The sequence below is a fragment of the Echiichthys vipera genome (assembly GCF_963691815.1).
Source record: "Echiichthys vipera genome assembly, chromosome: X".
Taxonomy (NCBI): Eukaryota; Metazoa; Chordata; class Actinopteri; order Perciformes; family Trachinidae; genus Echiichthys; species Echiichthys vipera.
Genome location: NC_139825.1, coordinates 445,780 through 469,345, shown reverse-complemented (window position 1 = coordinate 469,345; position 23,566 = coordinate 445,780). Strand labels below are relative to the sequence as shown.

The window sequence follows — 23,566 nt, the reverse complement described above, 5'->3', positions numbered from 1 at the left end:
CTCTGGAGTGTGCAAGCAAGTTGGCGCGAGCAACAGGATGCTGATTCCAGTTCATCAGGCCACCAGTGTCGCCATTATCAAGGGATTTTTTTAAAGTTACATGGAGAACCTTTAGTTCCCACATAAAACAAACAACAAGGACTGCCTCTTTTCACCGGCATAATATTGCAAAAAAACAAACAAACTCAAGTATACCGTATCTCAACAACATGCAGCAGAGTTAATCCATGCATTTGTTTCTTCTAGGTTGGATTATTGCATCTCCTTATTATCAGGCTGCTCCAAGAAGTTCCTTAAGTATCTTTCTTTGATCCAGAATACTGCAGCATGTGTACTGACAAGAACAAGGAAAATAGATCATATGTCTTTTCTATAAGCTTCACTGCACCGCCTTCCTGTAAGTAAGTAAGCAAGGTAAGGTAAAATACTACTACTACTACTAAAATACTGCAATCTCAGAATGCAGGGTGACTTGTGGTACTAAGTGTCTCAAAAGTAGAATGGGAATCAGAGCCTTAAGATACCAAGCTGACAGTTTTGGTTTGGGAAGCAGACACCACTTTGACATTTATGAGTAGAATAAAATGTCAAGCTTGATAAAGCTTATAGTTAGGACCGGCTCAGGATTGCCTTGGACCAGCCCTTTGTTATGCTACTATAAGCCTCGCCTGCTGGGGTACCTGCTGGGCATGAAACTGAGCTTTTATCTCTCAAGGCTTTTACCCCCCCCCCCCTTCTCTCTCCATCTGTATCACATTAATGCAAGCAACTAACCCCAAATTATTGTGCATACTTATTTCACACAAGTTTCCAAAGTCATAAAATGTACTTATTTTATCATTTCTTGTATAATTTCTATTATTATATTGTTATATTATATTCACTGCTTTAATTATTATTAGGGTTAGGGTTAGCTCAAAAGTGCCAGGACCTATAGTTTTTGGTGAAATTATCAGACAGTCAGAAGTGTTAAAGTTCTGTGGTGATTGCGCTCAGGCGGGATAAAGTTGCTTTGTTGTTTATGAAATTTGATGGAATCAGTGCTCTGATAAAGAATGTGAGTCATTTTTTTAAATTTTGGCCATTATATTTCATTTCATGAACACATGTTTGAGGAATTTAGTATGCACAAGGCATGGAGGAGTGAGGAGAGAGGATTTTTCTGGACAAAATTTGGGCTGAGGCAGGCAGGGGAGCGAAAATTTTGCGGTATGTGCGCGTGCACGTGAAGCAAAATGTGTATGCTCGTCAAGTAACATGTCCATGCCCAGCCACTGGATGCTGAACTAACTTTATGTGCACAAAACCGGGTCCACCTGGTCTTTCTCATTCATACAACTCTGTCACCCACAGTCCAAGTACCATAACAGTTTCCTACAAAATATCATTCACTGTTTACATTATTATTATTATTTCCACCCTTATTATTTGTGAGCAGTAAGTGTGCCAGGGCTGACGTCAAAACCCGGCAGTTTAGCATCGCGCTGGTTTGCATAATCAAAAACGGATTATGTCAGAAACTAATATCTGTGATTCACGTTTATGATACTTAGAGGTTTTATTCAGTCAATCTTCACATTTGAATACCTCTTTATATTACATCTGAAGCTAAAATGTGATCGCCAGAATTTAAAAGCTAACGGTAGGTTTTACCGGCTTTAACGGACTAACGTTACTACATGGTTGAATAACTGAGATTCACCATCACTAAACTTTCCACTGATTTCAGCCACATGATTTTAAAAACATTGTATAATTTCAAAGTTACCAAGCAGCAAATGAAACCAATTTGTTGCTCTGTGCCAGTGGGGTGCGTTCGGGCTCAGCACAAACTTTGAACGTAGCGGAACCCCGATGAGCCCTGCAGGAACACAAGCAACACGTCAACATCATTTTGCAGCCTGGAGCTGAAATCAGAGCATGCTGTTGCTGCACACGGGCAAAACATGTACCCCAGATCAAATCACAGTGAATTTATTAGAGGAGCTTACCCTGCTACAGTTATCGTAGAGGCCCACACATGCAGAACACCGCTACCGTCAATATCGCTGGTGAGGGCTTATGGGAGAACAAACTGGGCTACCTCAGACTTGACAACAAACCCGGAGATAAGAGACTTTTGTGCGCTAATGTTCACTGATACCTGGCTGAATGACACCAAAAGCATGGAGGGGCTAACCACTTTCTGTGCACATAGGTGTGTGGCTCTGAGTGGCAAATAGTGACATTGTTCTTGGACATTGAACTTTTTACGATTAAATGCCATTCATTCTACAGTATATCCTCAGGGAATTCTCTGTCATAGTGATCACTACTGTTTACATACATCCTTTAAACATCCTTTACAGCTTCAATCAATGATCAGCAAACCATTTACCCCAAGAGAATATGCATTGTTGCTGGTGACTTTCACCAGGCAAACTTAAAGAAAGTTCTAGCCTAGCAATATGTGGACTTGTAGCAACAAGGAGAGCCAACTTACTGGAATATGCTTATACCAACAGCAAAGAAGCATTTAAGGCAGTATGCTGCCCCTGCCTGGCTCATCTGACCATATGGAAGCCATGTCATCATTACAGGACTGCGCCGACTGTACTGACTGGTTTGTTTCCAGAGAGTGCCGCCAAAGATCAGAACACAGATGTCAATGAGAATGCTGAGGCTGTTTCGGGCTACATTCCAAAATGTATGGCGTCCCATAAACAATCACATTGCGGGCAAATTAGAAACCATGGATGACAACTTAGGTTTGCACCGTGCTGAGACCTAGCTTTAAATCTGTCATCTGTCAATCAGTCACTTCAAAGACCACCAAGAGAATATGGCAGGGAATTCCGACAGTTACAGACCATAGAACTAGCACTGAACATTAGACCAGCAACAAAAGGCACGCCACAGCACAACGGCCAGGAGCTAAGTCTTGACCCCGGCTGTTGTCCAACAGACCCTGAGGAAAATCATAGACATGTTGTTGTTTTTCTTTTTTTTATGTCTGATACTGACTTTAGTTTGTCCTGCATGCTTTATGTATTTTATGCCGTGAACTATTGAATATTTACAGGTTATTTGGTTATGATTAATGTTTTGTGTTCTTAGTTAATGTGTTGTTTTTTTAACCCTTCTTTTTTTGCCTTTTAGGGAACCTATTGTAACATCTGGCCAGGGACTGCAGATGAAAACTAGTATTCTGGCTAAATCTGGTATTAACAGAAATGTTTATTAATGTGCACTGTCCCTATCAAATAAAATATAAATGTATAAATAATCAACCCACAGAAAGCTGTAGGTCCTAACATGATACCAGGGTCTGTGCTCAATGGGTGTGTGGACCGGCTGACTCATGTCTTAACAGACATATTTAACATATCTCCCTGAGTCAAGATGCTGTGCCATCATGCTTCAAAACCTAAGTTATCATCCCATATTCCAAAAAAAACACGGTTACCAGCCTAAACGACTATCGACCAGTAGCAATCACTCCATAATAATGAAGTGCTTTGAAAAGGCTTAACATTCCTGACATCCTGTCCTGGCACCTCTTCACTGGTGAAAAAGGCTCACCAGCATACGTGCGCACTTCCTGCGGTGGACACGTGTTGGTGCCCTTTGGTGAATTTTACATGCAACTAATGGCTTGTTGTGTGTTTACTACTGTACTAAAGGACCATTCAAGAATGTTCTACAGTTTTTTTGGCAAGTGAAAGATAATAATCTTGCACATTGCTGTTGAACATTACATAAACATTTCTGTCCCCAGTAACTTCTATCAGTGTCATATCCATTAATGTGCACTGTCTGCAATGGTGATGTGTGGGGAAATTTTATCTAAACATTAGTTTAATCAGTGCCATTATTATTATTAATATTGTCTTAATGTGGATGCACTAGTGTAATCTTAATTCAGATATGCTTTGACTTGTCCGTTAGATATGTAATGAGTGAGGTGTTTCGCACAGAATTAGACTGAAGTGTGGTGGTAACTGTTGGGGGGATGGGGTGGAGACCTTCAGTTAGCAGGAAATATGAAGCAACTTTAATTCAGGATCAATGGCAGCACTGGGGTTTGCAGTTTGCACTTATTGTTGATACAGAGTAAATCTGTCTACAGGCTTCCACCATAACTATTCCTATGCTCTAGGCCACCGGTTCTCAAACTGTGGTACTTGTACAACTGGTGGTACTCAAGCTCTCTCTGGTGGTACTTGAAGGCATGCACGCAGATGGCACTGGAGACAGAGGGACATGACCCCCTCAGATTCACAGTGACCCCCCCACTTTCCCTACATAAGGTGACGAACATTGCCGGTAAATCGGAGGATTAATGTTCCGTTAGTTAGACGTTAGTTAGTTAATGATGCGTTCAAGTTGTGCACGAATGTTAAAATTTCCGAGCTCCAAGTCAGAATTTTAATCAGAACCCCCCATGCTCGTGGATCTCGGATCTCCAACTCTAAAAGTTGGATTAAACTCACCAGCCAGACATTGAATTCATGCTATTTGCTTCTCATGTAAACGGTAGTTGCATGTTTTGTGATTTGCGCCGGGAAGCGCTGAGAGCACTCAAATTCGGGGTTACGTTGTTCCGAACTCAAAGTTCTTACTTTCACTGTAAATTGAACACACCATAAGAAAAAAAAAGAAGAAGAAGCCATGTCTCTCACGCCCCAGGGTCCTAAAGAGGAACTGGTAGCTGTGCCTATGCCTCTTGTTGCTGTGACCAGACCACTGTCTACTATGACAGAGCTGTTGATTACAATTCAGTGAAGAAACAAAAATGAAGAAACAAAAAACAATCAAAGTGTTTTTTCTAAAAACAAACATGCAACAAATTTAAGTAGGCTACCCTACGCCTGTTGACTTTTTTCAGATGTGGCAGCTAATCATTTTGTAATGTTGAGTAGCTAGTCTGACAATAATAAATGGCATTTGCTCTTAGATGAAGTAGGCTAAATGTAAAATGAAAGTCTTTTTAGACCGTAGGTGAATAGCTTTAATGTTTTGTTTAGATATTTTATGTAATATGTTATCTTAATAAGCAACTGTTGTAAAATTATAATATTTAAAATGTTAACATTATCCTTCTGGCCTGCAGGCAATTCCTGATGACAGTAAATTTGTTTGGCAGCACTATAGGGAATTCCTAATAGTATTACTTCTGTCATTTAAAATGTGAATTTAATTTACAGTATACATACTTATTTTTATTTATGTAAATATGCTGTTGTTTCAACTTCTGAGTTCATACACAACTGTTTAAATAAAACATATTTTGCATAGGGCATGAAGTTTTTGTGGGTGATTGGCATTCCAGACAAATAACAGTTTCATCATAAATGGCTAGTGTTGATCAGTTAGAACTTTGTTCAACAATGTTCATTGTTGTTTATCCATGATTTCAAATAAGAATTCTCCAATGGCTTGTTTGTGCAAATCATTGGCCCATTAGCTATTACGAAAGTAATTGCTTGAACACTAGTTAAAGCCCAAATTACAAAAAAATTACTTATTGAGATTAAAAATGATTTGCTTGGTCCCCTCCAGTCGCAGGGGGGCTTGAGATGATCCCAGCTGACATCGGCACGAGGTGGGGTACACCCTGGACAGGATGCCAGTCTATTGCAGAGCACATAGAGACAAACAGAGACAGACCACCATTCACATTCACACCTACAGGAACTTTTGAGTCATCAATTAACCTAATACAAGGACGTCTTTGGACTGTGGGAGGAAGCCAGAGAACCCGGAGAGAACCCACGCAGACATGGAGAGAACATGCAAACTCCACACAGAGGGGCCCCATCCCGGATTCAAACCAGTAACCCTCTTGCTGTGAAAAGATAGTGCTAACCAACAGGTCATTGTGTCGCCAAAATGAAACATTCATTACTAAATTAATATTATACTTAAACTTTATAACCCTTGAAATGTCATTTAAAAATTAGTTTAGCATTTCCTGTCATATTTTTGTTTCTGGAAAGTTCCCAGCAATTTACCAAAACATTTACCGCCCCTTTGCAACCCTAGCTGTGATAGGTTACCTACAGTGTCTCAACCACTTTTTAAAAATGCTATAGGTAAGTGGAAGGTAGGAAATCAATGACACCTCTTGGTATTTTTGATCATATAGTTCAGTCATGTAATTCAAGCCGAATTACAAGCTAAACTGTGATGGCAAGATGGTAAGCAGAGGTAAAATGATTGGTTTGAAAACACTAACATGTCACTTCTGATGCTAACTCTTTTCTAATGCGTGGCTGTGGCTGAAGACAGTCAACAATAAATAATCATCTGAATAGGAATAAAGCTTCCTGCCCGTAGTGTAACAGTGTCGGCCTATGCTGCTGTATTTCAACGTTGGTCTTAGTGGTGGTACTTGAGAGAGCCTGATTTTAACTGAGGTGGTACGTCATGTTCAAAGTTTGAGAACCAGTGACCTAGGCAAAGTAATCTAGGTAGCTTCTAAGCCCAGCTTGTTAGCCTTTGCTAGGTCAGTAGCTTTGAGACAGGCTTTATTTGTCCCTCTTCAGCTCCACCACGCTCCACCTCTTTGCTCATTTTTGGATTAGCTTGGAGCAGGCAGATGCAGGCACTGTCAAGATTGTGACAGCCAGAGTCACCAGGGGCCACCGACATTCAGCTTAATTTGGCTCTTTGGAAATGGGTGATGTCATAGAGACTACGTCCAAATTTTAGACAGTCTATGGCAACAGTGAAATTTTCACTCCCTGTCGCTTTTAACATACCTGGTTTTTGTCCAGCTCACAGTTCTTATACTCCTGCTCTCCTTGCTCCTGGAAGGTGACGATGACGAAGCCCACAAATATATTCATCATGAAGAAGGCGATAAGGATGAGGTAGATGATAAAGAAGATTGATATGGCCACTCGGTTGTTGTAAACTGGACCTTTATCTTCTAAGTTTGAATCAATGGCCTTATATAGTATCCTAGGTAAGTAAAATAAAATGTCACACACAAATCAACACACATCTAATATACAAATTTAAAAAAAGATTTTTAAAAATGCATTAAAAGTCAATTGCAGATACACCATTGACAAAATTACAGTGAGTAGGTGCTGCTTAAAGTAGATTACTGAACTTTAAGCATGAATTGCTGAAATTAGTAGAAACCATTAAAGAATTGGCACAAAACAGATCATGACTCACTTTGGCCATCCTTCAAAGGTAGAAATGGTGAAGAGAGTCAGCATGCCGTTGAGGATGTTGTCAAAGTTTAGTTCGGAGTTGGTCCATTCCCTCTTATGGACCTCCACTTCATGAAGTGCCTCTTCCTGATACTTTATATACCAGCCTCTGAGTCACATAGTGGAATGCAAAGAGAGACAGGCAGATTAATGAGTTTAGGTTTATTTAAGTTTTTTTATGCCAACTATAGACCTAGATGTAACCTTCCCTTTATCTAAATCACTTGAATCAAATTCAAATGAGAGGTTTCAACCTGACATCTGCACCCACCATAGCACTAAGACAGCGCTTGTTAAAGTTGTAAATGACCTGAGAATGAACATGGATGACAAGAAACTCTCAATATTAGTATTTTTAGACTTAAAGTGAAATTCTGGTGTAAAATCATCCAATAGTCTTTTTAAGCAAATTTGGTCATCAAATAAGCCATCGAGACATTTCTTTTTCATGAATGAACTATTAACATAGACTTTTAAGAGAGTCGCTAACATTGATGAGCTCGGGGCAGTAAGTTGAAGGCAGTAAAAATCTTTCGTCTTTTTTAACCACTAATACTGCTCCAAATAACACCAAACCTCTGCAGTAGCATAATAAGAGGCCCTAAACAATAAACAAAGCACCAACAACGTAGTATGTGAACACAGAGTTTATTAAAAGAGTGTATTGAAAGACCTACCTACTGGCCCAGTACCAGCTGCTCCATTCAAGTCAATAACCAAATGCAATTCAAAAGGAAGGAGTCCATTGATGATTTATTCCAGCAAAACATGTAAACGTTGTGGTTTGTGGCAGTTTTGTGAAATGTCCCACACAGTTCTCCCTGCAGCACCAAAACATTAAGGAGATCTCATGGGTCATGGGGCAGGGAGCAGGGGTCAGGGGCCGTGTGTTGCCAGAAGACGCACATTGAGTGCAGGCACGAGTAAAGCCTAGCAACTATTAGTAAAGAGAGACAGAATGGTTCATGTTTGTATCTTTCTCGGCTGCGAAACATAAATAAAACTTACAACCCAGAAACTTTTCATAGGCTGCCATTGCGGTATGATGACCGTGCTCTGATAAACCGATCGAGACGATAAGGCAGAGGGATTACCGTGTCTGCCACAAACCACTACTTTTACTTGTTTTTCTGGAATAAATCATCAATGGGCTCCTTTCTTTTGAATTGTATTTGTTAATTGACTTGAATGGAGCAGCTGGTACCGGGCCCAATAGGTAAGTCTTTAAAAACAATATTATAATAAACTCTGTGTTAACTAACTACATTGTTGGTGCTTTGGTTAATGTGTAAAGACTCTTTTCATGTTATTGCAGAGGTTTGGTGTTATTTGGAGCAGTACTAGTTGTTAAAAAAAAGCTAATCCGTGTTAGCCGCATTTTGCTGTCTGTCATGGATTTCTCCGTTAGTTGTTAGTGTACAAAAAAAAATTGTCTAGATCGGTTATTTGATGAGTGTATTTTCCTAAAAAGAGCCTGGCATGATTTTACATCGGAATTTCACTTTAACTTTACTGTATATGTTATGTTCGATTTTGTCACACAGACGGATGTTTTGTTATTCTGGTCATCTATGGATGTTTGACTATTAAGGTAAACTTATTTTCTTTTCAACAATTGAAATGCAACATCACAGGTGCAGAGTACAGAATATAACCCTCTGTAGTAATAACTTCAGCCCAGTCTTGATCTAGAGCAGGCCTGGCCAACCCGCGGCTCCCGAGCCGCATGCGGCTCTTTGCCTGGTTTCATGCGGCTCTAACGTTCATATCGAAGTTTGGGTTTGTGTTTTTTCTAATGTGCGTGTTCGCTTCGCTTGAGTTCAATACGGTACTTTCGCCAAACGCGCATGCGCGTTAGATGAAAATACGGCAAAGTTTCCCAGTAGGGACAAAATCTTTTGAGTAAACAAATTGTGTCAAGTTCGCCTTCAAAATGGCAGGGAAAAAATGCACAGCCAAACGAAAATATGAAGATGAACACAGGACGTTTTTAACAGAATGGGAGAGTTTATATTTTTTTGTTGAGCGTAATGGCAAGCCATTCTGCCTTATATGCCAGGCGTCATTAGCGCATTTCAAAGCGTCAAATCTTCAGCGCCATTTCAGCTCACTCCATGCTAACATCGACCAGGAATTTCCAAAAGGAACTGAACTTCCTAAGCACAAGTTGGTCACTTTGAAAAGCCAGGCAGAAAAGCAGAAACAGTTTTTCCACAAATTTACGAAGTCCTCAGAGACCGTAACGCTTGCATCGTATCAACTGGCTTGGAACATTGCGCGGGCTAAAAAGCCATACAATGAAGGGGAGTTCGTTAAAAAGTGCCTCAGTGACGTTGTTGAAATCTTGTCTCCTGAAAACGACAAGCTAAAACGAATGGTATCAGAAGTCCAGCTGTCCCGCCACACTGTTGAACACAGAATATCGGACATTAACACGACTATTGAATCACAGTTGCACTCTGCCCTTCAAGCATGTGAGTATTTTAGTGTCGCATTGGATGAGAGTTGTGACATACAAGACAAGCCTCAATTGGCAATATTTGCACGATCTGTGTCAAACGATTGTGTGATCAAAGAAGAACTCCTTGATATTGTGCCATTAAAAGACAGAACCCGTGGCATAGATGTGAAAGAAACAATGATGGCTGTATTTGCGAAAGCAAATCTGCCCATACAGAAACTAACTGCAATAGCCACGGATGGAGCGCCAGCCATGATCGGGTCTGTGAACGGGCTTGTGGGGCTGTGCAAAGCTGACCAAACATTTCCCGAGTTTTGGAATTTCCACTGCCTCATCCACAGGGAGCAACTCGTGTCTAAATCATTGAATTTAGACAACGTCGTGAAGCCTGTGATGGAAATCGTCAACTACATCCGTACACATGCGCTTAACCACAGGCAATTCAAGAATCTTATCGCTGACCTGGACCAAGAGCTTCCAGGTGACCTGCCGCTGCACTGCACTGTGAGGTGGCTATCGAAAGGCAAGGTACTTTCTCGCTTCTTTGAGCTTTTGGATGCCGTGAAACTGTTCATGGAAAAGAAGGACAAGGACTATCCCGAGCTCTCGGACCACGAGTGGATTATGGATTTGGCCTTTTTGGTTGACATGCTGTGTCACTTGGACAGACTGAACCTGACCCTGCAGGGTAAGTTAAAAATGCTGCCTGACCTGGTGCAAAGTGTGTTTGCGTTTGTCAACAAACTGATGCTGTTCAAGGCACATATTCAAAAGGGAGATTTAACGCATTTTCCCACTCTACTAAAAGCCACGGGCACCAGCGTCGCCCTGAATAAGAAAAGAGCTAGATATGCAACACTGGTTGAAAACCTGCACGAAAGCTTCGTGACCCGGTTCCGTGATCTACAACTGAAAAGGCCACAGATTGCATTCCTCGTTGACCCATTTAATGTGGAGACGCACTGTTTGAAAGCCCCGCTAGTCACAGATGAGGCTGCGGCTGAGTTGGAGATTATCGATCTTTGTGAGGAGGACCAACTGAAACCTGCTTTAAGGGAAGGGGTCATTGAGTTCTGGAAAAGTGTGCCAATGGAAAAATACCCCAATGTCAAACGGGCTGCACTTAAGATACTGTCAATATTTGGGTCAACATACGTCTGCGAGTCTGTGTTTTCTACCCTGAAACACGTGAAATCAAAGCATCGATCTGTTCTGACTGACACCCATGTGAAAGAATTGCTTCGAGTGGCAACAACTGAATACAAGCCAGATCTGAAGAGGATTGTTCAAGGCAAGGAATGCCAGAAGTCCCACTAAGCACCATGCACAGTAAGAGAAAAAATATATTTTAATTATTATATTTTTGTTTGTGGACTTGGTTGAACTGAGAGTTTGTGTGTGTGAGACAGTGCACACAATGTTCAATGTTGAAAATGACTGGCCCGTGGGCTATAGAAGTCAAATTCTGTCATTATCATGTTGGTGTGTGACATTTACAATAAATCTGGCTAAGCAGAGGTCTGTGTGTGTGTGAGGAAGGGATGAGGCGATGTTCATGTGTGCCCATGTGTATGATGTGGCTCTTTGCGGTAACACAGTAAAAAAATGTGGCTCTTAGGCTCTGACTGGTTGGCCACCCCTGATCTAGAGGTACTAGCAAACTATAGACCTTTATCTAACCTTCCTATTCTCTCTAAGATCCTCGAAAAATTAGTCGTCAATCAGCTGTGTGACTTTTTACATAATGAGTCAGTCAGGATCTAGAATGAATCATAGCACTGGTAAAAATGACTAATGAACTTTCAATAGTTTCAGACGAAGGACTTGTCTCTGTACTTGTTTTACTAGATCTTAATGCTGCCTTATTGACCATTTCATCCTGTTACAGAGACTGGAGCATCCAAATGGCATTAAAGGAACCACATTAAGATGGTTTTCAGTCTATTTATCAGATCTCAGTTTGTACATGTTAATGAAAAATCCTCCATGTACACTTAAGTTAGTCACAGAGTTACACATGGTTCTTTAATTGTTATGCTGATGATACACAATTATATTTATCGATCAAACCAGAAGAAACTGATCAGTTAGCTAAACTTAAAATTTGCATTAAGGAAATAAAAACCTGGATGACCTGCAATTTTCTAATGTTAAACTTAGATAAAATTGAAGTTCTCTTTCATAATATTTCAGTCGATGCACGCCTCGCTGCAGCCCTCAGAAGCATTTATCTCATTACGCCAATTCTGATGGTGAAAGGTACCGGAACCACCTCATTCAAACACCTCTTCTCACTCCGAGCATATCTCACGTCCAGGGACAGATCTTATTTAGCTTCTGTCGCCGGGCGCTGCTAGCTTTGGATATTTTTCTACTTCTCGTCGGTCACACTAGATCAAACTTGGTGCTTTCCTGCCCTCCACGAAGCAACTTCTCCCCGTCTTCCCGGAGCTGCTGGAGGAGGTGGCGGGCTCATGGAGAGACCGCCCCTACAGCAGCCGAAGCCCGATTCCCGGGGCCTCGTCCCTCGACTGTGAGGTGATGGAGAGCCTGGGTCTGCTCCGTATGCCTCCAATGGAGCCACTTGTTGCAGCGCACCTTCACCCCCCAGCTGTCAGCAGTGTCCTCCCGGAGCCCCAGCCAGGAAATCCTCTCACTGTTAAACAAAGGAGCAATCTGTGTCGTTCCTCCCGCACAGTGTCAGAGCGGTTTTTACTCCAGGTATTTTCTGGTCCCCTAATATGACGACGGTGGCGTATATCAACAGTCAAGGGGGGTTACGCTCTCGTCAGTTGCACATGCTGGCACGCAGACTGATCCTGTGGAGCTGTGGTCGTCTCCTCTCTCTGAGAGCAACGCACATCCCGGGAGCTCTGAACATGGGTGCGGACCTGTTGTCCAGGTAAGCGCCAGTATACGGGGAATGGACTCTGCACCCAGAGATTGAGGAACAGATCTGGGCCCGTTATGGCGCTGGACCTGTTTGCATCGAGAAGAAATGCGCAGTGCGCGCTGTTTTAGTCTCTGCGCAGCATGGACGCTCCCCTCGGCGTAGACGCACTAGCGCACGCCTGGCAGCGAGCTTCTTTACGCGTTCCCTCCCATGGCCTTGATACCCCCCACTTTATCTAGAGTAAGGGACCACGGCCACATGCTGATTCTGGTGGCTCTGCATTGGCTAGCGGAGATTTATCAGTTACTGTGCACACAGCCCTGTCAGCTCCCGCTGCGCAGGGACCTGCTATCACAGGGGGGAGGGACGGTCTTCCACCCGCATCCAGAACACCTGGTGCTGTGGGTTTGGCTCCTGAGTGGCTCAATCTGTCAGCTGTGGGACTCCCACAACGTGTGATTTCCAATATACAAAGTGCTCGAGCCTCCTCCACTCGGTCTCTGTATGTAAGTGGAGGGTGTTTGAGGGGTGGTGTCACAGAAACGGTCACATTCCTTTTCAGTGTCCAGTGGGAGTGATATTGTCATTTTTGAAGGATCTGACTGACAAACGAAAAGCCTTCTCCACGGTTAAAGTGTGCCTGGCGGCTATCGCTGCCTGGTCACGTGGGGTTTGGCAGGCAAACAGCGAGCCACCACCCGCTGGTTTGCTGTGGTTCTGGAGGGGCTTAAGGGCGCCCCGTTTGAACCAATGGAGGATGCAGACTTGAAACACACGTCTTTCAAGACGGTGTTGTTACTGGCTCTGGCTTCGGCTAAACGGGTTAGTGACATCCATGCACTTTAGGTTGTAGGCTCATGTTATCCTATTGACCTTGTGGTCACATGCGTTATGTCCGGTCCGTGCAGTGCGCACTTACATGGACAGGACTAAGGGTTTCAGGAGGAGCGATCAGCTGTTTGTCTCCTGGGCTAATCCTCATAAGGGGATACCTTTCACAAAGCAGCGCCTGTCCCACTGGGTCGTGGAGGCAATTGGTTTGGCCTATAGGAGTCGGGGTCTGCAGCCACCTGCGGGCCTGCGGGCGCACTCGACTCGGAGCTTGGCTGAATCCTGGGCCTTATTCAGGGGAGTTTCTGTTAAGGACATTTGTGCTGCAGCAAGCTGGTCCTCGCCTCTCACTTTTGTCCGTTTCTATGCTGGACATCTCTGCGCCGTGTTGCTGTCCTGATTGGAATAGAGTGCCTTTCCCTGTGGGTTGGTGGACGCTAGATAAGCCTGTCTGGCAACACAGGAGCAACCATTTCCATTTAATTTGAGACATCGAACGAAATATTATGAAAGAGAACTTTTACATAACCCCGGTTCTCTGAGTAATATGAGTGAGATGTCTCACCAGACAACCCTTCTTGCTTGGGCGAGTGAGAAGAGGTGCTTATTTTGAATGAGGTGGTTCCGCATGAGCTATTTAAGGTAGCTGGGACTACCTGAGGCGGACGGACACCTTTCACCAGGCAATCAGGATTGGCGTAATTAGATAAATGCTTCTGAGGGCTGCAGCAAGGCGTGCATCCCATAATGAGACATCTCACTCATATTACTCAGAGAACCGGGGTTATGTAAATAACCTAAAGTTATTGTACTTGGCCCCGAAGGCCTCCGAAACTCAATATCTAAAAATATTGTTATTCTGGATGATATTGTGTTGTCCACAGTGATGAATCTGGGTGTTATTTATGATCAGGTTATGTCCTTCGATTATCACATGAAACAAATGACAAGGAATGCATACTTTCACATGCGTAATATTGTGAAAATTAGGAACAATGTGTCCCAGAAAACCTAGTCCATGCATTTGTTACTTCAAGGCTGGATTATTGCAATTTATTAGGCTGCTCCAGTAAGTCTGTTAAGAGTCTCAAATTGGTTTAAAATGCTGCAGCTCGTGCACTGACTAAAACAAATCAAAGAGAACATATGTCTCCTTATTTGCACTGGCTACCTGTAAAATATAGAATATAATTAATAATCCTTATCCTTACCTACAAAGCACTTATTGGTCAGGCTCCCTCGTATATTAAAGAGCTCATAGTATGGTATAGATAGATAGATAACTTTATTTATCCCAAGGGGAAATTAGGTCATCATAGCAGCGGTACAATACAATCAGCATCCTGTGTGGCACCACCTCCTCCAGGGTGACAAGCTTGGAGCCAACAACAGACCCTGCCTTCTTTAAAAGTTTGTTCAGTGTGTTTGCGTCTTTTGCTTTGATGCCCGCACCTCAGGACACCACAGCGAAGAAGATGATGCTCGCGACAACAGACTGATAAAACATCTGAAGCATCCGGTTGCAGACATTAAAGGACCTGAGCCTCCTCAGGAAGCAAAGCCGGCTCAGGCCCTTCTTGTAGACTGCTTGCGTGTCCACCCCAGTTTATCGTCCAGCACCACACCCAGGTACTTGTAAGAGTCCACAATGTTGATGTCTGTCCCACCAATGCAGACTTGAGAGGGCGGGGGCTTGTTCCACCACCATCTCTTTTGTCTTTGCCACATTCAGCTGCAGGTGGTTCTCCTCACACCATTTGACAAAATTGCCGACCAGGTCCCTGTACTCATCCTCCCTCTCACCCTCTACACGCTCCACAATGGCCATGTCATCAGAGAATTGCTGCAGATGACACGACTCAGTGCAGTACTTAAAATCTGCAGTGTAGGTGGTGAAGAGGAAGGGCGACAGCACAGTTCCCTGGGGGGGCGCCGGTGTTGCTGATCAGACGGTCAGACACACAGTTTTGTAATCTCACATACTGTGGCCTTCCTGTCAGATGGTCATTAACACATGTGACGAGAGGAGAATCCACCCGCATGTTCTCCAGTTTGGCCTTCAGCAGCTTGGGCTGGATGGTGTTAAAGGATAAGGTGAAGAACATGACGCTGACAGCAGTGTGGGGTCTATCCAGGTAGGAGTAGGCTTCCTTTAGCAGGTAAATGAGTGTATCATCAACCCCAATATGGGGCTGATATGCAAATTGTAGGGGGTCCTGTGATGGGCACACTTGGGGTATGAGGTGTGCAAGAACCAGCCTCTCCATGACCTTCATAATGTGAGAGGTCAGAGCAATTGGCCTGTAGTCATCCAGTGCCACAGGATGTCCTTTTTGGGGCAGTGGAACAAGGCAGGATGTTTTCCAGAGCACTGGCACTCACTGAAGGTGGAGGCTCAGGTTAAAGAGGTGCTGGAGAACTCCGCAGAGCTGGCCGGCACAGGCCTTCAGCACGCAAGGGCTGATGAGGTCCGGTCCAGCAGCTTTTCTCTGATTTAGCCTCTCCAGCTCTCTCCTCACCTGGCTGGCTGTGATGTTAAGTCCAGACTGGGGGGTTGGAGGAAGTGCAGAGTGGTGACTGCTGCAGAAGTTTGTAGGCAGCAGTGGGGGAAGTGCGAGGGTCCTGGGGGAGGGGGTTGTGAGACGATCCGTGGTGGGGGCCAGCAGGGGGTGGGGGAGGGGGACCAGAAGGTGATGGAACCTGGTGTCTGCTGCGGGGGTTGGTGTGGAGTTGTGAGGCTGGTGTGGAGCTGTGGGGGATTTGTGACCAGAGGTGGTTGCTTGGAGGAGCAGCAGGGGGGCTGCTGGGGAAGCTTGGGTCGAACCTGGGTCAAGACAGGTTAAACTCGTTCACACGTTGTTCATTTCCCTCAGGTGTCCCTACTCCTTTCCTCTGGAAGCCAGTGATCTCTCTCATCCCCCTCCATACATTCCTGGTGTTATTTTTCTCCAGTTTGGATTCCAGTTTTATCCTGTAGTTTTCCTACTCTCCCTGACGCTGTGTTTTAGTTCTCTCTGAACATGCTTGAGTTCTGCATGGTCCCCTGACCTGGTAACCCAGGGTTTGTTATTTGGGTAACAGCGGACCTCTTTACTGGGGATGGTGTTTTCTATGCAGAACCCAATGTAATCAGAGACGCAATCAGGGATGCCATCAATGTCCTCGCCGTGTGGTTTGGAAAGTGCAAAATTTTATCAGACCATTATTTAATAACTTTTGAATTCATATTACAGGACTACTCACCACTGGGTAAAAGTGTCTACACCAGATGTTTATCTGATAGTGCTATAACTAAATTTAAGGAAGCGATTCCATCTGCATTTACTTTAATGCCTCATCCTTATATTCAAGACTCCTGCACTAACGTTAGTTTCTCTGAAATTGATCACCTTGTTGAAAGTGTTGCAGGCTCTCTAAGAACAACACTTGACTCTGTTGCTCCTTTAAAAAAGAAGATAATAAAACAGAGGAAGTTAGCTCCGTGGTATAACTCACAAACCCGTGAATTAAAACAAATATCGCGAAAGTTGGAAAGTAAATGGCGCTCCACTAAACTGGAGGAATCTCACTTAGTTTGGCAAGAAAGTCTTAAAACCTATAGGAAGGACCTCCGTAATGCCAGAGCGGCCTATTACTCATCTTTAATAGAGGAGAATAAGAACAATCCTAGATTTCTTTTTAGCACTGTAGCCAGGCTGACAGAGAGCCACAGCTCTATTGAGCCATGTATTCCTATAACCCTCAGTAGTAACGACTTCATGACCTTCTTTAATGACAAAATTATAACTATTAGAGACAAAATCAACTCGCTTGGCACTATTTTTTCATCAAACCCAGGAACCTTACAAACTGTACGACCTGATATATTCTTGGACTGCTTTTCTACAGTTGACCTTAACAAATTAAACTCTACTATTTCAGCATCAAAACCTTCTACTTGTCTTCTAGACTCTATTCCAACTAGGTTACTTAAAGAAGTGTTACCTTTAATTAGCACTCCTGTATTAGATATGATTAACATGTCTTTATCAGCAGGTTATGTACCAATGTCTTTTAAAGTAGCTGTAATTAAACCTCTTCTTAAAAAGCCCAGTCTTGATCCTGAGGTACTAGCCAACTATAGACCTATATCTAACCTTCCTTTTCTCTCTAAGATCCTCGAGAAATTAGTTGCCAATCAGTTGTGTGACTTTTTACATAATAATGAGTTATTTGAGGATTTCCTGTCAGGATTTAGAGCAAATCATAGCACTGAGACAGCACTGGTGAAAATTACTAACGACCTTCTAATAGCTTCAGACAAAGGACTTGTCTCTGTACTTGTCTTACTAGATCTTAGTGCTGCCTTCGACACTATTGACCATCACATCCTGCTACACAGACTAGAGCATCTGATCGGAATTAAAGGAACCGCACTGAGCTGGTTTAAGTCATATTTATCAGATAGATCTCAGTTTGTACATGTTAATGACAAATCCTCCATGCACACTAAAGTTAGTCACGGAGTCCCACAGGGTTCTGTCCTTGGACCGATTCTTTTCACCTTATATATGCTTCCCTTAGGAAATATTATAAGGAAGCACTCCATAAATTTTCATTGTTATGCTGATGATACACAATTATATTTGTCGATCAAACCAGAAGAAACCCATCAGTTAGATAAACTTCAAATGTGCATTAAGGAAATAAAAAGCTGGATGACCTGCAATTTCCTGATGTTAAACTCAGACAAAACTGAAATTATTGTACTTGGCCCCAAAGGCCTCCGAAATTCAATAGCTAAAGACATTGTTACTCTGGATGATGTTGTCTTGTCCTCCAGCACCACAGTAAGGAATCTGGGTGTTATTTTTGATCAGAATATGTCCTTCGATTCTCACATAAAACTAACAACAAGGACTGCATATTTTCACCTGCGTAATATTGCAAAAAATTAGGAACATTGTGTCTCAGAAAGATGCAGAGAAACTTGTTCGTGCATTTGTTACTTCTAGGCTGGACTACTGCATTTCCTTATTATCAGGCTGCTCCAATAAGTCTGTTAAGAGTCTCCAGTTGGTCCAAAATGCTGCAGCTCGTGTACTAACTAAAACAAATAGAAGAGAACATATTTCTCCTGTATTAGCTTCTTTGCACTGGCTACCTGTAAAATCTAGAATAGAATTTAAAATCCTTCTCCTTACGTACAAAGCTCTTATTGGTCAGGCTCCGTCATATCTTAAAGAGCTCATAGTACCGTATCACCCAACTAGATCTCTGCGCTCTGAGAATGCAGGGCTACTCGTCGTTCCTAGAGTCTCCAAAAGTAGAATGGGAGGCAGAGCCTTCAGCTACCAAGCTCCTCTCCTGTGGAACAAACTCCCAAATGTTATTCGGGAGGCAGACACTGTCCCCTTATTTAAAAGTAAACTTAAAACTTTCCTTTTTGATAAAGCTTACAGCTAGGGCTTACGATGAGACTTTATTCTGCTTAATTATGCTGCTATAGGCCTAGTCTGCCGGGGGATAATACTTTTCCTGATACTCTGAGCTTCTCTCCTCTCTGTCTGAATCATTCATGTCCCATCAATGCATGTTACTGATTCAGCTTCTTCCCCGGAGCTGTTTGTGCTTTGTCGTCTCGCAGGTCTCTGCTGATCGTGGTGGTGCCTGCTGCCGTGGTCCTACATGACGCTTCCTGCTGCTATTATCACTGTTACTCATATATACTATCACTAGTTTAATAAACTATAAAATTTGTAGCTGTATCGTAGCTGCTATTGCCACTACTCATCATTGATCATGTTTGCCACCATAATTATTATCATTTTCATATTCTGTCACCTTAGCTGTGCTTGTTTCTACTATTCTGTTGTATTAACTGCCTTAACATATACGTTATATTCACATTACTATAAATATTATAGTTACTGTTAGGCTTTGCTTGCATCTCTGGAAGTGTGTCTGTCTGTCTCTCTCTGTCCATCTGTGTGTCTTTTCTCTCTTTCTCTCTCCTTTTCTTCCTCCCCAACCGGTCAAGACAGATGGCCGTCCTCCACAGAGCTGGGTCTGTCTGACGTTCCTGCCTGTTATAGGGAAGGTTTTCGTTGCCACTGTACTCTACAGAGGAATTGTTGGGTCTATGTAAATCATAAATAAGTCATTGAGATAACTTTTGTTATGATTTGACACTATAAATAAAATTGAATTGAATTGAATTGAATTGAATTCAACATGACCAGAACTGACACCTTGCCTGAGTCAGTGTCATTTAACACTCTAATAAGAGCTGTTTCTGTACTATAGTGAGGTCAGAAGCCTGATTGAAATTTCTGAAAAAGAAGTTGCTGAGTTTATTAAAAACCTCTTTCTCAATGATCTTGGCTATAAGGGAAGATTTGAGATTGGTCTGTAATTAGTTAAAATAGTAGGATCCAACGAGTGGCTTGATGGCAGCTACTTTTAGGGGTTTAGGAAATGTACCTGATTGAAGTGAGCAATTTATTATTTTCTGCAGATCTGTTTGGACAGAGCTTACAATAGTTTTAAAAAGGTCAGATGGCATTGTGTCAAGACAACATGCCAATGATTTAAGATGCTGAACTGTTTCCTCAACTTTTTTTTGGTTAACTGTATTAAACTTTGACATTGCAGTTGATTTATTCTTAGGTGATTTTAGGGATTGCATCATTGTATTATTTTTGCGGATTTGTGTGGATATTTAGCCTTATATATTCGATTTTTTGTTGAAAAGGCAAGCAAATGCATTGCATTTTTCTGTGGAGTTCTGAAACTATCTCCTTTGTGGGGGTTGTAAGCTTATCAAGAGCACAAGTGTTGTTGATGTTCTTATTAATCATTTCAGAAAAGTGTTGCTGTCTAGCCTTGAATAACCCATGGTTAAAATTACAAATACTTTGTTTGTAGAGGTCATGGTGAATTTGAGGTTTAGTTTTCCTCCATTTACTCTCTCGCCTTTACAATCACTTTGGTCCTCCATGGTGTTCTCTGTCTTGTCAAGGTCATCTTAGTTTTAATAGGTGCCATGGTATCAATGACGTTTGAGATTTTAGAGAGTTCATCAACGGTCTCTGAACTCACAGTTGGTGACATTGCTATAGATTCCCTAAACCAAAGGTTAAATTACGGTGTAAAATCATCCCAGGCTCTTTTTAGGCAAATACACTCATCAAATGGGCCAATTGAGACTATTTGTTTTGTGCACGGACAACTAACGCAGAAATCCGGGACAGACGCTAACAGTTGTTAACAGCCAAATGCGGCTAACACAGATTAGCTCGTAGTGGTGAGTTGAATGCGTCTAAATGGCTTTTTTACCACTAATACTGCTCCAAATAATACCAAACCTCTGCAGTGTCAAGAAGAGAACAAAGTTCCTTGCCATTTGTGTCCATGTTATTGTCTATGTGTATGTTAAAAATTCCCTGTTATGATAAAAAAGTTGTAGTCAGTGAGTCAGTGCAGATAACTGACAGAAGTTCAGCAAACTCATCAAATTATTTTCCTGGGTATCTTGGTGGTCTATAAATAATTAGGAAGAGAACGTTTGTCTCCCCCTTTACTAAAAACAGAGATATCAAAAATAGCTAAAATCACAATCAAATATAGTTTCCTTGCACTAAAATACAGATTTAAAAATGAACTGCAACTCCCCAGCCTTTTTTACCACTTCGACACTTATTCACAAAACTGAAATATGTTGGTGCTGCTTCATTGAGGATGGTACCACAGCTACATTCAGTCAGCCATGTTTCACTAAGAAATAAAAAGTCTAGATTATAGGTCATAATGATGTAATTTACGAACAAGGATTTGTTGGCTAGTGATCTGATATTGAGTAAAGCTTACCTTGTGGAGATAACAGGAGACACCTGTAACCTGATAATAGGAGACCTGTGAGTTTCCAGGTTGACAAGCTGTACTCAATAGATTGGCAGATTTAATTGAGCCCTTTTTTATTTCTCACTAGTTTGAACACTTTCCTGTTACCCCTCATCACAGGGATTGAGAAGGCTGCCTGAACTACATAGGGTCCTGGGGAACAACATTCTTGATATCAGTATTGCAGTCTGGACCCGGCCTATATAAGTGAGATTCCATGATATAATGATTCAGAGGAGGTGGTGGGGCTCTATGACTTTTGGTCGAGGGTTGTTTCTGAGGTGGTGGAGTGGTAGGGGGTGGATGATGTGGTAGAGTAATAGGGGAAAATATAAGATCGTGGCGTGGTGTTAGTTGGATTTCAGTATTGATGAGGCTCGTCATCATGTTGGGGAAATCCAGTAATGGGGAGTCAAGACTAAATAGAGGGAGTTTGGGGCTGGGTGGGGTCTTTGGCGGTGAAGGTTGGGAGTCTCCTGTTGGGGCTGCGGTAGATAATCAAGATAGGCAAGGCAAGTTTATTTGTATGGCACAATTCAAAGTGCTTCACATAAAACATTAAAAGCTTTGGGAGAAATAACACGTATAACATATAAATCTAAAACACATAAAAGGTCATTTAAAACATAAAATATTTTAAATGCATAAAAGGTCCTTTAAAACATAAAAGATGGTTACAGTTACAGAAGTTACAGTGCAGTTTACTGAAAAGCAGTGGCACATAGAAAATTATTCAATCTTGATTTAAAAGCACTAAGATTTGCAGCAGATCTGCAGTTTTCTGGAATTTTGTTCTGGATATGTGGAGCATAAAAGCTGAACGCTGACTCTCCATGTTTAGTTCTGACTCTGGGGACACAGAACAGACCTGTCCCGGATAATCTGGAAGGTCTGGATGGTTCGTAGCTGAGCAGAAGACCTGAGATGTATATTGGTCCTAAACCATTCAGTGCTTTGAGTAAACCAACAGAAGTATTTGGAAATCAATTTGTTGACAGACAGGAAGCCAGTGTAAAGACCTGAGGACTGGAGTGATATGACCTACTTTTTTTGGTCTTAGTTAGGACTCAAGCAGCAGTGTTCTGAATTAATAGCAGCTGTCTGATGGACTTTTTAGGGAGACCTGTAAAGACACTGTTACAGTAGTCGAGCCTGCTGAAGATAAATGCATGGACAAGTCCTGCTGACACATAAGTCCTTTAATCCTTTATATATTACTTAGGTGATAGTAGGCTGACGTTGTAATTGTTTTGATGTGGCTGTTAAAGTTCAGGTCTGAGTCCATGACTACAGATAAGTTTCTGGCTTGGTTTGTGGTTTTTAGCATTACTGTTTGAAGTTGGGTGCTGACTTTTGATCGTTCTTCCTTGGCTCCAAAAACAATCATTTCAGTTTTTCTATGTTTAATTGGAGAAAATTCTGCTCCACCCAATTATTGATTGCATCTACTCAGGGCTTATATTGGACTATAGCCGCCGGGTGATATAGTTGCGTTGATTTGTGTGTCGTCTGTATGGCTGTGGTAACATATGTTGTTGTTTTTCATTATCTGTGCCAGTGGCAGCATGTAGATATTAAACAGAAGAGGTCCCAGAATGGAGCCTTGGGGAACTCCACATGTAATTTTTGCCTGCTCAGATGTGTATTTACCTATAGACACAAAATAGTCCCTGTCCTTCAAGTAGGATTCAAATCATATTAATGCTATGCCAGAAAGTCCCACCCAACACTGTTCATTAACTTTAACATTAACGTTAGTTGTTCAGCTACTAAAACACGTCTTTTTCAATGATTTTACTGATAAATGGGAGGTTTGATATTGGTCTATAATTGTTCATTAGTGAAGTGTCTAAATTTTTTCTTTTTTTCTTTTTTAAGAGAGACTTGATAACAGCAGTTTTGAGGGCCTTTGGGAAGACACCTGAAAGAAGAGACATGTTTACAATCTGGAGAAGATCTGAGGCCATGCAGTTTTGAGGGCCTTTGGGAAGACACCTGAAAGAAGAGACATGTTTACAATCTGGAGAAGATCTGAGGCCATGCAGTTTGATACATCTTTGAAAAGGCCTGTTGGGAGAATATCAGGGCAGCAGGAGGAGGATTTCAGATTTTTTATAATGTCCTCCAAGATCCTATGGTTAATCACATGAAAAAGTGCCATGGTATTTGAGTTAGTGTTAGGTGGGCACATGGACAGCACATGTCCTGCACCTGATGTAAAGGCACACATTCATTGCATGCTCTGGTGGAAAGCAGTTCAGGGGCTACTGACACAGGAGGGTTTGTTAGCCTCTT

The 23,566-nt window shown here is 42.2% G+C and overlaps 1 protein-coding gene across 1 annotated transcript in view; it reads right to left on the bottom strand.

Moving 5' to 3' along the window:
- Window positions 1–23,566, bottom strand: part of LOC310965473 (dihydropyridine-sensitive L-type skeletal muscle calcium channel subunit alpha-1-like) — a 293,992-nt gene that overhangs the window by 139,134 nt on the left and 131,292 nt on the right. Inside the window, exons 24-25 of the mRNA XM_083939088.1 lie at window positions 7,168–7,314; window positions 6,744–6,945 (exon numbers count right to left, since the gene is read on the bottom strand). Of these exons, the coding sequence (XP_083795214.1) occupies window positions 6,744–6,945; window positions 7,168–7,314 (349 nt within the window). The remainder of the gene's footprint in view (window positions 1–6,743; window positions 6,946–7,167; window positions 7,315–23,566) is intronic.